The sequence below is a fragment of the Antechinus flavipes genome, chromosome 2, assembly GCF_016432865.1.
Source record: "Antechinus flavipes isolate AdamAnt ecotype Samford, QLD, Australia chromosome 2, AdamAnt_v2, whole genome shotgun sequence".
Classification (NCBI taxonomy): Eukaryota; Metazoa; Chordata; class Mammalia; order Dasyuromorphia; family Dasyuridae; genus Antechinus; species Antechinus flavipes.
In genome coordinates this window covers 439,457,252-439,472,128 of record NC_067399.1, presented here as the reverse complement: position 1 = coordinate 439,472,128, position 14,877 = coordinate 439,457,252, and the positions used below count along the sequence as shown (strand labels likewise).

The window sequence follows — 14,877 nt, the reverse complement described above, 5'->3', positions numbered from 1 at the left end:
GACTCCTATCTTTTACTAGAGCTGTAAGCCTCCAGTAAAGTATTCCTTTAATTAAGATGTTTCTGTGTTTATTTCTTACTTTAACTCTTTCTCAATTGAAATAAGGAGTGATGAAACACACTAACTGGCAGCCAGTGTACTTGAGAGGCTGAGTGTAATGCTGCCATCAATAGCAGCTGACCATGTGTTCTGGGCAGAGTGAATAAAGCTAGATTGAAGATAGGTGAAAGTAAAGGTCAATGAGATCTATAATGGCTTATTCCCTTTAGCCAGGGATTTCTCTCCACAATCTATTTGAGAACTGTTGGATCCTGTGGATAACTGATAGAAATCAGTTATATACTATATGTTAACCTGATTCACACAGAAAATAGCTCCTGATTCACTGTGTATTGGTTGTAGAAACATGAAAGCATCTTAGTGCAGTCAGTCCCCTATGAAACACAAAACATTTTGGGCGAGGTTGAATCTGATTACTCCAGGAATGAGCCAAGAAGTGCTCGAAGGTCCACATTTCATCTCTCTGATTTTATATGTAATAAATTACTATTTCTATTCATGTCTTGCTCCTTTTTGTCAAGGCATCATTTAAATTGGAACATTGGGTCTGATGTCATCAAAAATATTCTAATAGTCCTGTGTTTTCACTTGGGATTAATTTAATCATTTGATCCCAGTTTTAATTGCATATATTTGAATTAGAAAAGCCCTTTATAACTGGTGAAAATTCATATGATATCTTGAGACAGGAAGGCAATTTCTTGGCCTTTCCTATTTGCACATATAGCAAATAGTGTTTGCCCAAGTAGTTGGAGAAGAAAGTCCAGATTAGCTTCCCAAGAAATTTTGTAGGTCTCTCCAACTTCTTCAGAATTTTCTTGTTAGAAAGGAAGCATCTTCTCTTAAAGTCTCTGCATTTGCATCTTATATTTCCCCAGCTGCTCTTGAGGCAAAATTTAGTTCACTGACCAAAAGTGTTTTTAATTTTCTTCATCTTACAGGTAGCAACAATCATCTTATTCAGTATTGACAATGAGATTATGTCCTCTTCCCTTTGTAATCTGAGAGAATGTAAGCTTGATTATCCAGCAAAAAATTTGTATCATTGAGTTGCCAGGCAGGAGTGGGGAGAACTTGTTTACCTCTATCCTTGTTGTGCAGTAAGATCTCAATGTAGATGATTATACAGCGTCACACCTTTATGACCCAGAAAACCCACCAAAAGCACTCTCAAGTGTGTTGACAGGTAATGGTATTTAAATTGGTCAATCAGAATGGTGGGGAGTGGGGTATCTTTGTAGTTAAGGTCATTGGAATGTACTAATGCCAGTTGATTCATAAGAATTTCTTTCTAAAGCTGTGCTTTTTCTTTTAAAGGTGGCCAAGGAACTGGTCCTCCCCAGAACCAGATGCAAGTATCACATGGGCCACCAAATATGATGCAGCCCAATATGATGGGACTTCATAGCAATATAACTAGTCAACAAACTAATAACAGTGGAGTTCCTCAAGTGAACATGGGCAGCATGCAAGGTCAGCCTCAACAAGGACCCCCATCTCAAATGATGGGCATGCATCAACAGATTGTGTCCTCCCAAGGACAGATGGTGAATGCTCAGGCTCAAGGAGCCCTGAACCCTCAAAACCCAATGATCCTTTCTCGTGCCCAACTTATGCCACAAGGCCAAATGATGGTAGCCCCTCAAAACCAAAACCTTGGGCCTTCACCGCAAAGAATGACCCCTCCCAAACAAATGATTCCCCAGCAGGGCCAGCAGATGATGGCACCACATAATCAAATGATGGGACCTCAAGGCCAGGTCTTGCTACAGCAGAACCCAATGATAGAGCAAATAATGACCAATCAGATGCAAGGAAATAAGCAGCCATTTAATGGTCAGAACCAATCCAATGTTATGACGGGACCAGCTCAGATAATGAGAGGACCAACTCCAAACATGCAAGGAAATATGGTTCAGTTTACAGGACAAATGACAGGACAAATGATGGCCCAGCAAGGCCCTGTGAACAGCAATCCATCTCAGGTTATGGGAATTCAGGGGCAGGTTCTAAGACCACCAGGACCTGGCTCACACATGTCCCAGCAGCATAATGATGCCACTACCCCCGCAAACAATGAAGTCAACATTTCCCAGATGATGCCTGATGTTTCCATGCAGCCATCAAACATGGTGCCGCCCCACTTGCAAGCAATGCAAGGAAACAGCACCTCAGGGAACCACTTTTCAGGGCATGGGATGCCTTTTAATGCACCCTTCAGTGGAGCACCAAATGGAAATCAGATCTCCTGTGGTCAGAACCCTGGTTTCCCTGTCAATAAAGATGTCACTCTAACAAGTCCTTTATTAGTGAATTTACTACAAAGTGACATATCTGCAGGCCACTTTGGGGTGAACAATAAACAAAATAATACAAATGCAAATAAACCCAAGAAGAAGAAACCACCACGGAAGAAGAAAAGTAACCAGCAAGGAGAACTTAAGTAGGTTGACATAATCTTGTGTAAATGTTCTTTGTCTGTTTCTATAAAGGGGACCCCTATAATAGAGATATCACTAAAACTAGATATCAAGAGAACTGTGTTCTAGTCTTAAATTCTGCCACCAACTTGGGTGATTTTTAGTTATGTGCCTTCTCTCTGGGCTTTAGTGTCTTCTATACAATGAGGGGTTTGGAATAGATGATTTCTTAGGACTCTTCAGCTTTGATATTTTATGATTCCAAGTTGTTTTATTTAGTTGACTCTAGCCATTGAAGTACCCTGCTGACCAGTAAAGGCTAAGCAAATAACTTGTCCTAGGGAGCCCATGGCTCACCTCCTTGGAAAGCTACCAGCGTCATTGTAGCAAAAGAAATAGATCCTCAGCTGCTATTGACTATATTCTTGGGCTTTATAATGGCTAGTGAATAAGGGTGGGTAAGTATGTTTTGAAAAACGGCCTATGTTTTATAGCATAAACCTGCTGTAACCTGATAAAGCAAAATTTGCTTAAAACTCCCTGCTGTTTCACAGTGAATTTTTTTTAACAGGTGTCTTCATAGAATATTGGTTCTTAATCATTTCTAAAGGCTTAAAATCCACATTAAGGAGATTAGACATTTCAAATCAGGCCCCCCTTTCTATCCCTGACAAATGGGTTCCTTGCATATTTACAGAAAGCAGAATGATTAACAAATTCATTTATACTCTATTTTCAAAAGTTGAATGTTAGTTTGGCTTGTTTTGTGCCTTGATGATAAGCATTTTCAAGAAAATATTTAACTTTCTCTTTGCTTCAAAATAATAGGCAGAAATGCAGTAGGTTAGAATTTATTAAAGCAATCACTCCAATGAAGATAGAAAAAGTTAATTCAAATACATAATTGGAATTGACAGTAGAACTATAAACAGCATCCTAATTAATGAATGGCTTACTGTTCTTCCTTATGTCTAGTCTGGGTTTTTGTCTAATATATATTGTAACAAAAATATGTGATAGATGTTAGGTGACAGAACAAAGGCTTTAGCTGTTGTAGATTTCCCCTGTGATAATTGCAGCTAAATTAAAAATACCAAATCTGATAAACCACCTTTCATTTGTAAGAAGTACATTTTTTAAAATTCGTTTTGTGGTGGAATTCTGGCAAAAATTAATTTGTCAGATGAACTGCCTCAGAAGGTCAGAATTTCCCCTTGGAAGTTTTCAAGCAAAGGGTGAATAATTATTGATGAGAATGTTATGAAGGTTTCTTCTGTGTGTTGGTTGCATTAGATGGCTGCTAAAATATTCTCTCTTGTTGTCTGTTAATCAATAAGGGGTTACCTTGCATATGTTTTTATTTAATCATCTGGGACAAGAATCATGCTGTTTGAAAGTTACCTGTTGGTAAAGTTAAAAGTAAACATTTAGTGTCTAGCTCTACTGCTAATCTTACAAAGTGTTTTGCCATGGTTATACTTCAAGATTAGGAGCAAAGAAAAGAACAAAGAAGTATTTATTACTTGGTGGCAGCATCAGGATTGAATCTAAAGTAAAAAGCATCTGCTTTATGTACAATAAGTATACTTTGAAAGATCTGTGATTTCATCAGCAAAGGTATTCCCAATATTGGATATATCCCAGTATATACATTATAATTTATTAAAGTGTTCCCATGACAAAGACAAAATAGCCCCTGGTGTCCAGGCATCCACACCAAACTTGGCTGGTTTTTAGGTAACAGAAACATAATTTGTTGCTTGGCCTGTACGCAAAACTTGACTTGCTTATCGGATAACCAGTTTGTACTCTCCTAGCCTCTTCTTTGAGAATTCAAAGCCCCTTCCACACTATATAATGAGATCATCAAAGAAACGACCAAAAACTTGCGTTGGGTTGAAAAAGAGCAGATTACTTGAATGGCCTGTAGTTTTACAGAGAGTTTTCCCAAATACATTTTCCCCCCTGAAGTTCTCTTTATCCCAAAATGATTATATTCATTGAGATTTACTTAGAATGTAATGTCAGGATGGCTGTATTTCACTGTATTTCAAACTCATATTAAGAAATGCAGCTTACAACTAGCAAAACAAACAAACAGACTTGCTTTAAATAAGTTTTATAGTTTATTTCATTGATTTCTCTAAGCCATAAACATGTTTTGAATCCGGTATGCTAAAGACTCAGTATTTTCTCTGCTGCAAAGAATCATTTTGTGGGAAGGTGAGTCTGGCAGGACATAATTCTTTGTAATTTGCAGGACAGTAGAACACCTGTTACATCACACTTCTTTAAGGGTGATCTGGGCTCTGCAGTTTTTTAACTTTCCCAGAATGGCTTTGTGAATGTGGTTAAGCCACTTAACCTCTCACATCCCCAAAGCAAATCTTTTAAGTGAATTGCAGCATAGGTCCCCATTTACACTGATAAGGAGAAGTTACTAGAAATTTTATCTAGAGGGCAGGTTATCATCAACAACTTAGAGAAATAATTTCTTGTTATTTATGTAACTTTTTGCGACTTTGATGAGTTTCTAAAAGGTCTCATATAATGTGTTTAAAGTACTAACATCTGTGTTTAAAATAAGAATTCGGTAAGATTTAGCTACTTTTTGAGACTTTGATGAGTTTCTAAAAGGTCTCATAATGTTATAAACTAACATCTGTGTTTAAAATAAGAATTCGGTAAGATTTAGCTAAACTTCCTCCCCAGAAAAAAAGGACAATACTTTTATATTAATAATAGAAATCCCACCATGTATATTCTCTTGTTCTTAGGACATATGTGCAGTTGTGATCTTTATTGTGGGTGTTCTTTGACCATTTTTTCATTATTTTAATCATTAACTAATAATAGCTCATAAATTAATGTTGGAGTTGATGCAGAGAAATTAACATTCTCCCACTACTTGTCTTTTTCACCGTGACTAAACTTTGCCTATTTGATGCAGAAGTTGGGGATAGGAGAAATAAGATGTAGGAATTTTCCTTCCTAAAAGTGTTGTGTGACCTGAATCAAAACACTTAAGTTTTCTAGGCTTTTTTCCAAAAAGGGTAAATAGTATTGAGGTCACTTTTTTTTTTTTTCCCCTTGCAGTTCAGGAAGACCTAAACATGTAAATTTTCCTTTATAGAGACAAAGCAGATCTCCGTAGTTGATAGGCTTCTCTAGTTTTTCTTAAGTTTTTATACTTTTAAATGTGTTAGAGGATACCAGGACAGGTTACTTTACATACAAATAACATCAAGTGTTTTTAGAATCACAGAGAATTTAGAGACAGGAAACAAATTCACATGCTGCTGTAGTCCTGGATCACTTTTTCCATTTTTTATAATTTTTGAAGTCAGTGATGGAAACCTAGATTGTAATTTGTCTAGGTTTTAAGATTTTAATTCATTTAGGGCAGCTAAATGCCCTTTTACTATTATAATACCTATTTGAGTTTCAGTTCCTTTTTTAATTACTTTTTTAAAAAAAAAAAAACCTATCCTTGGCTATAATCTCAGAAGGAATTTATTTTCTTGAATTCCAACTTCATATACACTTTTATTTTCTGTGCAAGTCTTTATTGAGATAATTTGTTTCATACCATTATTCCTTTTTTACTCTTTTAGAGAATTATTGTTCTTCCCAGTACTCTGAATATTAGACTGAAATGCATAGTTATCTATTTGCCATTAGAATATTCTTATATTTTTCCTCTGTCTCCTTCATTTCTCAGGGAGCTATGCGTTGCCTCAGCATGTAGAGTCTGTGTCCATTAATATACTATTCACTGCTGTAGGATCAGCCCAAGTGCCTGGCAGTTACCTAAAATAACCTAGCCATGGAATCCAGTAGGGTATATAGTGGGGAAACTGAGAAGGAGAATTAGGAGCCCTAGTACCAACTTTGCCTCTGATTTACCATGTGACTCTGGGCAAATTCTGTTTTTGTTGTTCTCAGTTTTCACTTATTTAAAATTAGGAGTTTGGAGCGTGTAGTCTTCAAGGTTCCTTTCAGCCCTAATTTTCTGTGATTCTAAAAAGGACAGTAGATTCCTCCAATTTAATTTATTGGTAGTTGTTAAAATTTTATATAGCCTTTAAAAATAAGCAAATGGGAATATTGTTAGATTATATTATATATAATTTATAGTATAGATTATAGGCAGAACTTATTTTATCACTTTAGGATAAAATAGTCCCATAGTTAAAGAGCTAGTAAATGTTAGCTAGACTGTTTTGGTTGTAGTTTTCCTATTGTACTTCCTTCTCCCCCTGCCCCACTCCCTTTTAAATACTTGTTGAATGTTTGGAGTCAATATTGAGGAACTTCTCAATAGATAAATATTGGGTCCCTGGTTACATTTTGTGGCTCCTGAGATGTAGCATTGCAGATGTTGACATTTTAGAGTCAGCATCTCCAAACCCATTGCAGATGTACTCTGAGAGCCCAGAACTCCTGGAATGGCTTCAGTTATTTCTTCTGCCTCTGCCTCCTAGAGAGGCAGGTGGAGAAGTGAAAGGGATCCAGGAGACCAAGGTCCCAATCCACTTCCAACCTTCCTTGGCTGTTTTACTGTTGGCAGGTCACTTAGTTATATGTTCCCTTATTTTCCTCATCTCTAAAACTAGACACTTAGTTGAGATCTTGAAACTATGGTAGAAGCATTAAGGTAGAAGAAAAAGAACGCTGAATTTGGAGGCAATCCTCTATCACTATCTGTGTAACCTCAGGCAAGTCACTGGACTTCTGAGCCCTAACTTTCTTATCTTTCAATCAACAATCAGCAAAAATTTATTGGGCACCTAATATGTGCCAACCACTGTGCTAGCCACTAGGGATAGATAGAATGGAACTTCCTTTAGAAGGTCATGGGTGAGGCAATTTGCAATTTGTATAAAGCTTATGTACGTGTAAGGCATATGTCATATAAATGGGAGATGATCTCAGAGAGAAGGCACTAATTGGTAAGGCCAGAAGATGGAGGGAAGAGGGGAAAGCATTCCAGACTTGGAAGATAATTAGTGAAAAGTCCCAGAGTAGGGAGCTGTAGTGACCCTGGATCACAAAGTACAGAATAAAGTATAAGAAAACTGGAAAGGAAGGAAGGGGCCAGATTATGAAGGGCTTTAAAAACCACAGGTTTATTGTTATTGGTTTGGTTTGGTTTTTTTTTTGGTTTGTTTATTTGTTTCATTTGATCCTAGAGGTAATAGGGAGGTATTAGAGTTTATTGATAGGAAAGTAACATTGTCTCACCTGAGAGATCACAGTAGAAAGGAAGATTGATTAGAGTGGGGAGAGTCTTTAGAGTTGAAGTAAATAACCTACCTTTAAAATCCTTTTCATCTCTAAGTCTGTGAATCGTTCTTTCCACCTCTAGAATTCCTCAGTTCTGGGTGATTATATTATTACTTTACCCTGAGTAATTGTTACAATAAAAATGGTACAAAAATTACTTGGGTGAATGTGAATTTTAACATGATGGTCTGTAATATTTCTCAGAATTACTAGGTTACGTAAATCATTTAAATTATAGAAAACATAATTCCAATAAATATTGACTTATAAAAAAAGTAGCTTAAGGTTAAACTAATTTTGCTTGTTAACTTTTAAATGCTTTCCTTTTATTTCTTTTTTTAACTCAGTACCCCAGATACACGCCCACCTGGCCTTGAGGAGTCTGACCAACAATCACTGTCTGGAGAACAAGGAATTAACTTGGACAACACAGGCCCTAAACTCTCAGATTTTGCAAGTAGACCACCAGGTGATAAAGCGTAATAATGTCACTTGTATTGTGTATGACATACATATGATAAGGGTCTTTGTTGATGTTCTTCCTTCCCCTCAAGGAAGAAACGACACTATCTGTCCATTGTGATCCAAGTATATTTACCAAACATTTTGGCATGTGCAATATCTGAGAATTTTTGTGTTGCTGAATAATAAACCTTTAAAATAATAACAAAATTTGTCTGAAGGTATATGTAAATTTGGATTCACCTTCATTTGGATCTTTCAGCTTCTTCCAAATCTCTTTAGCTTCCTAATCCTAATAGTACACATCCAAGACTCAGCCATATTCAGAGAAGCCAAATTTAAATGAATTTTCCTTACTATCTGATCTGATATGCTAATCTACCCTTCTGCATTATAAATGGTGGATTTCCAAGAAATTAATGATATATCTATTCAGTATTGTCATGTTCAATGTCAAAAAGAAGTGCCAGTCTTAGGTACTGTCATTCTCTCATCTAGGAATGTGATAGACCTCAGAAGAGATATCATTTATAACTGTAAGTGGTAAAGTTCACACTCCAATTCTGACAGGTAAAGCCAAGAGATACAAGCTGTATCCATAGCAGTAATTAATGGTAGGCAGATCTAATCTTTCTTAAAATCTTCACACATAAACCATCTGTCTGTTCATCTTTTATACTGTTAGGAGCCCTGTGACTCCTCAGCTACTGCCTGTCCTTGAACCTTTCAGGGTATATATGTCTAATAATGTAATTTCCACTGGATAATGCTATAGTATTCCCTGCTACACTCTGGATAAGTGTTCTCTTCCCTTTTTTCAGGGCAGATTAACCAGCTGTTGAAGCAGTTAAATTGCTAAAGCAGCAATATAGAGAATCTGTAGCATGGCAATAGCATTAAGGAACTTGTAGAGAAACCATAAGTGCTTGGTGCTTGATATGAATTGTGCATTGTGGAATCTCTGCCTCATAGAAAAGAATATGTTATATTCATCACATAATGTGGTTGATTGTGTTAGAGGAGATATCTTCCTCATTTATTCGGAGAGAATAATAACCTCAAGAACCAGAATTAAATATACAATAATATTATATTTGTATATTGTATATATAATATTGTATAAAATACACTATTACCCTTTTTAAAAGAAAAGTTATATTACTTTAAAAAAAAATTGGCTAAGACTCCAAATCTAGATTCTCTACATTAGATGCCAAAATAAATCTTAGCTCAGATGAACATAAACTGTTCATTTATTTTGTCCTTAGATGAGACTTATCCATAAGGATCAAAATAGTACTCGATTGGTGCTGTGTGTAATTAAGCTAAAGTTTCCAGGTCTAATTGGTAGCATTTGATACCTGTCAGTTGTAAAGGGTTTTGAAAAATAAAAACAAAACACTTCTACAAAGCTTTTAAACCTGCTGCGCCTGATTGTAGTACAGTTTTAACAATTTCTACAAAAGTTGTATTTTAGTCCCATGCCCCTTTCCCTCCAACTCATCTCCATTATTAATGTCAGCATCCTTTTTAGTACTTATTTTTGGTACTACGATAAGTAATGCTTCTTTGTAAGCAATGAGGCAGCTATGTTAGCCTTGCCTTTATGAAGCTCTGTGTGGTTATATCCCTATCATCTCTTTTCTATTTGTTGTCTAATAAGTGAAATAAGGATGTCTTTGATGTTTTCTAATGGTGCGAGTTATTGAGAAATATTTTCTGCAAGTGGAAAAAATATAAGTAAATAAGGAGTTAAGAAATAATTTTAAAAGATGAACTTAATAGACTTATAAAAGTCTCTTCCCTTAATTTATGTGTCTCCTTGGGATTTATAGTTCATTTAGCTGATGAATGTCCTGGAAAGCCAATAGATCCACATTGCCAACAAGATTTACTTTTCTTAAGGAAGTAAACCCTAGATTATACCAATTTTAAAACTATTGCAATTTTAAAAGTCATAAAGCTATCTATTTCTGCATAGTTGTCAAGAGAACTATGAGAAAAGTAATCAATGGTTACAATGGAGGGAATTGTTTCATTTTATATGTTAGTGAAGGTAAGGTGACTTCTATATGATACTAAAGTTCTAGATGTGGAAAAGCATCCATGTGGAATGCTTAATTCACATTTTTGGTAGATATATCAAAATTTTTATGAATAGCTATATACAGTTATCAGAACCTGGAATCAATAACACCTCATTCATACTCCAGGGAATCAGGAGTACTAGTGATTTTGCCCTCTCTTAAGCTTTATATTTTCTTAAATTATATGTATACCCTATTGCCAAAAGACTGAATCCTGGAAAAATGATTGTGCCTGCACTGTTTGTATAGATTCTATATGGCCCTCCTCAGAAGTTTCACTGAATATTTGTGAAAATATTTTAGAGATTCTTGAACTTACTATATATCTAACTTCCCTGATTTGGGGGTCTTCGTTCTAGGTTATCCATCTCAACAAGTTGAACAAAGGCCATTACAACAGATGCCTCCTCAACTCATGCAGCATGTGCCGCCATCCCAGCAGCCAACTCCACAGCAGCCACCACCACAGCCACCTCAACCACAGCCTCCACCACCACCCCCTACTCAGGCACAGTCGCAGCAGCAGCAACAAATGATGATGATGCTTATGATGCAACAAGATGCCAAATCCGTCAGACTGCCTGTGTCCCAAAATGTTCACCCCACAAGGGGTCCCCTAAATCCAGATACACAGAGAATGCCCATGCAGCAGAGTGGCGGCATGTCAGTAATGGTCAGTCTGCAAGGTCCTGGCTCAGTACCACCATCTCCTGATAAGCAAAGAATGCCATTGCCAGTAAATCCTCCCCTGGGGAATAATGCACGAAAAATGGTATACCCAGATAATATACAGAATCCTTCCAATTCACCTCTGGGAGAAGTATCATCACTTCCTGAAGGAAATGGAAATGAGTTCCTCCTGTCTCTGGGGCTTCACATTTAGTAGTTTCACAAAATCAGCTAATGATAGCAGGGCCAAAACCAGGACCATCTCCCCTTTCTGCTACTCAAGGTGCAAGTCCACAACAACCACCAGTTAATTCTTTATCTAGTTCTCATGGTCACCATTTTCCAAATGTTGCCACCCCAACACAGACATCCAGACCTAAAACACCAAATAGGGCCAGCCCAAGGCCATATTACCCTCAGACACCCAACAACCGCCCACCCAGTACAGAACCTTCAGAAATAAGTTTGTCACCAGAACGGCTCAACGCTTCTATAGCAGGTCTCTTTCCTCCTCAGATTAATATTCCTTTGCCTCCTAGGCCTAATCTGAATAGAGGATTTGATCAGCAGGGTCTTAATCCAACTACTTTGAAGGCCATTGGGCAAGCCCCTTCAAATCTCACTATTAATAATCCATCAAACTTTGCTCCTCCACAGACTCATAAGTTGGATTCTGTTGTAGTTAATTCTGGAAAACAGGCTAATGCTGGAGGAACAAAGCGAGCTAGTCCAAGCAATAGTCGAAGGTCTAGCCCTGGGTCCAGTAGGAAAACTACACCAAGTCCTGGCAGACAAAATTCAAAAACACCTAAGTTGTCTCTGACATCCCAGACAAATCCAGCTCTGATGCAGGGTGCAGAATTGCAAAGAAATGTGTTGGCCAACTCTACTTCTTTAACCACACCTGTACCTGGGAATTTTCCTAATAACAACATGTTGAATTCACCAAACCCAACTGTGCCTATGGCTGTAGTGGCTAATATTACTGAGGATAACAAAGAGAGTCTTAATGTTCCCCAGGACAGTGACTGTCAGACTGTTTCAGGTAATAAAGAGCAGGCAAATGTTGAACTGAAAGCCATTCCTATCCAAGAAATGAAGATGATGGTTTCTGAAGACCAGCAAAAGAAGGAGATGCAACCTTTAGACACTAACAAGCTTCCTGTTGTAGAAGAGAACAAAGCTATGCTTTCTTCTGCTATGAGAGAAGCCCCAACATCTTTAAGTCAACTTCTTGATAATTCTGGAGCTCCTAATGTTACCATTAAACCCCCTGGACTTAACAGTCTTGAAGTGTCACCTACAATGTCATCAGGGGAGGAACTAAAAAAGATAGCTGTCATTCCTCCACTGCAGGATCAACCTTCTGGTAAGGAATCTTCTAATCCCTTAAACTTGCCTCACAATAATGAGCCATGTTCAACCCAAATGCACCAAGAATTGGGTGAGGTCAACTCCAGTGTCACACCAAATGTACCCCCCATAATGTCCAGGCCTGTCAGCTCCTCTATTTCTACTCCTTTGCCACCAAACCAGATAACTGTCTTTGTAACTTCAAACCCCATTACTACTTCTTCTAATACATCAACACCTCTGCCATCTCACCTGCAGCCTACATTAATGTCAACAGTAGTCACAATGCCCAATGTGGGAAACAAAGTTATGGTTTCTGAGGGGCAATCCTCAGCTCAGTCCAGTGCGCGACCTCAGTTCATTACACCTGTATTTATAAATTCATCCTCGATAATTCAGGTTATGAAAGGATCTCAGTCAAGTACAATTCCTGCAGCCCCACTGACCTCTAACTCCAACTTAATGCCGCAGCCCGTGGCAGTGGTTGGTCCTTTACACATCCCCCAGAACATAAAGTTTTCTTCTGCTCCTGCACCTTCTAGTGCTCCATCCAGTAGTCCTGCCCCAAGCGTACCAACCAACAGGTCCCTGGTTCTTAACTCACGGGCAACACCCGTGCAGCTTCCTTCTCCCCCATCCACAGCTTCTTCAGTTGTTCCTACACAGACCCCTGTCCAGCAGATCAAAGAGTTTAGTCCAGATGAGGCTAGTTCTCAAGTTAGTGTTTCATCAGATCAGTGCCCTGTAGCAGCTGCACAATCAGCAGTGATGGTTTCACCTCTTCTTACCAGTAGTCCAGGTTCCTCTGGCAACCGAAGAAGCCCAGTTTCATCTAGTAAGGGCAAGGGGAAAGTGGACAAGATTGGTCAGATTTTGTTGACCAAGGCATGCAAGAAGGTAACAGGATCTCTTGAAAAAGGGGAGGAACAGTATTCTGTGGATGGAGATGCTGAAGGCCCAGGCCTGGAAATGCCTGCCCTGTGTAATGTGGGAACTGAGCAGATAACCACAGAAACGGACAATAAGGCCTCCACACCCCCGGCACCCACTCTGCTAAAGATAAGCACTCCCGGGCCTGGCACGCCAAGTGTTAGCACCATGGCTGTTTCTTCTTCCTCAGTACCAGTGGCGCCAAGCTTGTTGAGCAGTGCTTCTCCTACCAGCGCACCATCGATGGGCAATGCCTCACTGATTTCAGAGCTGGCTTCCGTCACCCCCAGTACTAAAAGTAATCATGGCGGCATGGTGACTGAGCAACTTGGAATTGGCCTCGTGGAAGAGAAAACAGGAACCCATCCCGAACTCCTGCAGAATATCGGTATGTATGCTGAGCCTTATGGCTTTCCTCACCCAGTGAGGGATCTCACAGTTAATGAGAGAAGTTTGGGCCATGGCTAGGGGAGAAGGAGTTAATATTAACGCTCTCCTGGTATCTTAGCCTGAAGGAGATTCTGTAGTTTGTAGGAAGAAAAGAAAACTTATTTTAGGGGTCTTAACAGTCAACATCACCACCTAGTCATTGTATTGAAATAATTGTTTAATGTTCATTGTAGTCCATCATATCAAGTAAATATATTAGGATAAAATATAAAGGGCCTTGTATGTATGGCTGTAGAATTTTTACTGTTGAATGCAGCTTCGGCTTTGCTATTTATTATACTCTTATCTTAGAGAAAAAGAAATGCCTCAGGAGAAAACCCTTAGTCTGGGGTTAATTTCTCATTCCAGGCTGTTCTTTGAAAGATTATAATTGATTCAAGTCCTTCACCTACTCTACTTCTACAATCTATAGACAACCACAACTAGTGGGGTCTTTCCAGACATCAACATCATCACTTAGTTATTTTTAAGAAAACACTTGTCCCCTTTGGTTCCAATCATATGGACAAGAGTGTTGGGGAACTATACAACAAGCCAGTAGGAAATAAAACTTGATACAATAGAACATGATTTAAAATAAAAGTCCTGGAACTGCAGCTTCAAAGCCAAATTACCCTTCTTAAACAGCTCTGGACTGATGCTTCTGTACTGGTGTTTCAGACCCACTTCTTGAGATCCTGTAACTACAAGAGGTGATGAATTGGTGGCACTATGCTTAATGTGTATACCTCCTTCTCCTGTCCTCCAGCTAGTGATTTTTGACAACTGGTCCAAGAATAGGGATAAGCATTTCCCAATATCTATATCTTATAGTAACAACTCCCCTGCTGAGAAGCTAGGGCTGCCTGTCCTAATTCTTTCTAATGCTATTTGCTGATGGACATCTATGTTTTTGAGTTCATTTTTTAATTTTGTATTTTGCTATATGATCTCAGAATTTTGGTCTAATTAAACTTGTACAAATTAGTTTCATGTCCAACACTGCTAGGTGCTATGATGGATACTGAGGAATATATGAGGTAATCCTTGCCTTTAGGAAGCTTATAATCTCATTAAGAAGTAGAATAAAATATTACTTAATTGCCAAAAGGTATGTAATAGACTATAAGTCCTGCAAAAGTGATTGGATTTCCTGCCAAGACCTTCATTCATGGCTTTGA

The 14,877-nt window shown here is 38.2% G+C and overlaps 1 protein-coding gene across 1 annotated transcript in view; it reads left to right on the top strand.

The window, feature by feature from the left end:
• NCOA6 (nuclear receptor coactivator 6) overlaps nucleotides 1-14,877 on the top strand; it is a 70,702-nt gene that overhangs the window by 46,712 nt on the left and 9,113 nt on the right. The window contains 4 exon segments of the mRNA XM_051979164.1: nucleotides 1,378-2,503; nucleotides 8,114-8,235; nucleotides 10,675-11,166; nucleotides 11,169-13,655. Coding sequence (XP_051835124.1) covers nucleotides 1,378-2,503; nucleotides 8,114-8,235; nucleotides 10,675-11,166; nucleotides 11,169-13,655 — 4,227 coding nt within the window.